At 50.5% G+C, this 2,931-nt stretch overlaps 1 protein-coding gene across 1 annotated transcript; it reads right to left on the bottom strand.

Annotated features, from left to right (window-relative positions):
- Positions 1-34: 34 nt before the first annotated feature.
- Positions 35-2,505, bottom strand: PPTG_12983 (hypothetical protein). Its single transcript, XM_008908677.1, has 4 exons — positions 2,313-2,505; positions 1,938-2,237; positions 1,675-1,866; positions 35-1,610 (listed from the first exon to the last, which is right to left on the bottom strand). The coding sequence occupies exons 1-4, from the start codon at positions 2,424-2,426 to the stop codon at positions 585-587; spliced, it is 1,632 nt and encodes a 543-aa protein (XP_008906925.1). The 5' UTR covers positions 2,427-2,505; the 3' UTR covers positions 35-584.
- Positions 2,506-2,931: the final 426 nt, after the last annotated feature.

Genomic DNA, 2,931 nt, shown 5'->3' with positions numbered 1-2,931 from the left:
TCAAACCGGTTCCCCCTCCCTTCAGCACCAACGATGGCGAACAACGATGACAACGATAGCCTCGCGAGTTATTGCTTCTCAGCGAAGCGGCATTGTCGCTTCAGCTAGAGCAAGTCGAGCATCCCTTACACATACACAAAGAGCTAACTAGATCTAAATTACCCTGTAATGACCGGTTGCACCTCACTTTTATTAGGGCTACCACGCAGTAAAAAAAATACTTAAAGCGCTTGGCCACCGACCGTAGATTTCAGACAACTGAAGCCACCTATTGGGATAGGGAGACGATGCAAAGTGATACAAAGGTCATCGAGAACTGGGGAGAAGAATCGTAAAGCTGGGAGAGCTCATGAAGACGTAGTCTAGCTGCCCCCTCCAGGTCGCCACGGAGACGTTTTAGACTGGATGCGTCCAGCGGTATGTCCATCGACTCCGACTTTCGCTGACAAATAGGCTATTTGTCAGCGAAAGTTTGCGTCTCAAAAGTGGAAAGGCGCAAAGAATTATCAGAGTTTATCAGATCTTTCTCGGATTTTCGTCGCTCTAATGCCAAAGCTTATCAAATCGTGTAAATCCCATCTTGGCTAAGCGGACAGATCTGCCCAAGCTGTGGCGAGCTCCTCGTACAGTGCCAGAATAAGCGCGTGGTTCTCCTGTCTGCCAAACACTCCCACGAGTTCCAACAGGGACATTGCCGTTCTTCGATCAAAGGGTAGCAGCAACAGCAGAGGGGCTGTGTCGACGACTTGGCCCGACGACAACATGACTCCGAGCACCTCGGGGTTCATCTGCAGTCGTGGATGGTGCAACGAGAACACGATCGCCAAGAAATTCATACAGAACTTGGTGACCTCGTCGAAACGAGTCTCCGCACACTCCGATAGCCACAAGCTCAGACAGCTTTGAACCTCAACGGAGAAGGCCACGATCGAACTCTGGTCTGCTACGGCTTCGAGGAACGGACTACTACCCAGTAGCTTGGCTCCAACACGGCGCATTAATTGTGTCTTTGCATTGCGGTCGTCAAGCGAGTCCGACGTTGACGTGGCGGCCAGGAACAGCGCTGTTCTACCAGCCGAGTTAACACTGTTCCACTGTGCAATTTCGCATTCACCGCGTCGATAGAAGCGTAACAAACAGTGCAGCTCCTCTGAAGTTGAATACCTCGCAGCGTAGTGGAGACACGATTCGCCCGACGCCGTGTTCAAGGTCAATACTCGAGCCTGGTCGTCAGAAGTCCGCAGTAGTTCGGCTACTGAAGCTTTCCTCGTGAACAGAGCTCGATGCATGGGCGTCTGCCCACTACCGTTTTGGTGCATTGTAGTCGCGTAGTCTTCTTCCAATAGGAATTTAACAACGGGCAGCGCATCTTCATCGACTGCAGTCATGAGTACTGAGCCAGCGAACTCTTCTCCTTCGGTTGTCACTACCTGTCGGTGGTGGTTGAGTATGATCTGCAGCATGTTGATGTCGTGACTGCGTATTATAAGCTGGAGAGACGTGACACCGTCGTGAGCTGGAAGATGGACATTAGCGCCGTGTTGAAGGAGCAGGTCGGCCACCAAGTAACTTGGCGGTTGTATGCAATGATGCAGTGCAGACATTCCTTCCTGTCGATCAAAGACCACTCGTCAGATCTCATTCAGTGAACCTAGGTATTAAGAATGCACGTACCTCATCCCGAGCGTCGACGCTGGCCCCACTGGAAAGAAGGAGACTTGCAACTTCATACGTATCGTCCGTTGTGGCGTGGTGCAGCGCTGTTTTGCCCCGGTGGCACTTCTTGTCGACATTAGCGTTAAAACGTAGGAAGAGTTGGATGAGAGACACGGTGCGTCGGGTCCGGGTTTCATCTTCTTCTCGGCACTACAAGGAAGATCTCAAATATCAAGTTAGTGGCCGTAGCATGCTCGTATCAAGATATCGTCTTGACTTACGTCCATCACCAAATTTCGCTGGATTGCAACTCGGTCACGAAAGATACAGCGTGTCGCTTGTAAATTGTGATGCATGATAGCCAGCATTATCGCTGACATGCCACTTTCATCTTCTGTATCGGGATCTTGACCCTCTCCAAGAAGATACTCGACAATCTTATCCTCACCATGCCAAGTCGCCGTATGCAGTGCCGACGCTCCGATGGTGTTCAAGTGGAAGCCGTCCCAGCTACAAAAGCCAGGCGATCGCGAGGGCCTTGGGCCATCGGAACCGTTCGTCACTGTGTCTTCGTCGACATTCTATACCAACATTAGGATGTTCGTTAGACAAAACAGGTAAGCGGGTGTTGACGAATGGTTGAAGATTTACGTCACCCGGTTGAGATTGAGCCATTGAGGATACTGTTTTCGTAGCATCTTCATCTGGTCGACATCGCCGTTACTTGCTGCCTCTAGCCATGCTTTTTCAACGTGTGGAAGCTGGTCCATTGCGACGGTTATTACGGTGTAACAGATAGTAGCTTTTTATGATTGGGGCGAAGATAGGAGGTCGTAAGACGACGTCGCGTTTTCTTGAAATGACAGGACAGGAACCGATAAAGCAGTTGCCAAAATACTAAGCCGCTTGGGTCGATACCGACGACAGTGGTGTCGTCGACACAGTACGCTCTGGCAGAGGTAAATCAAGCTCCGAAGATGGAGATGAGGCATTTGAGAAAACATCCGCTTCCGTCTCAAATGTTTGAAGGACTCTGCAGACGAGTCGAGAAATGGGCACTGGAGGACAACCGAACCGGTTGTAAGTGCTCCTGTCAGCCGGACGTTCCTAGTAACGATGGATAGCCCCCCTCGCTTCAAGGTGAGACCGATTTTCTTGGAGCATTTTTGTACCGCTTGATGGTTGACCAGCAAATAAAAATGTCTTGGGCACCGTAGCCACAAGACTCTGTGTGTGGCCAGCACCGAGCATTCAACAACGACAGTTTTTTTTTTT

Source organism: Phytophthora parasitica, assembly GCF_000247585.1.
Source record: "Phytophthora parasitica INRA-310 unplaced genomic scaffold supercont2.31, whole genome shotgun sequence".
Taxonomy (NCBI): domain Eukaryota; phylum Oomycota; class Peronosporomycetes; order Peronosporales; family Peronosporaceae; genus Phytophthora; species Phytophthora nicotianae.
The sequence above is the reverse complement of the archived record's forward strand: the minus strand, read 5'-3'. Positions and strand labels throughout refer to the sequence as shown.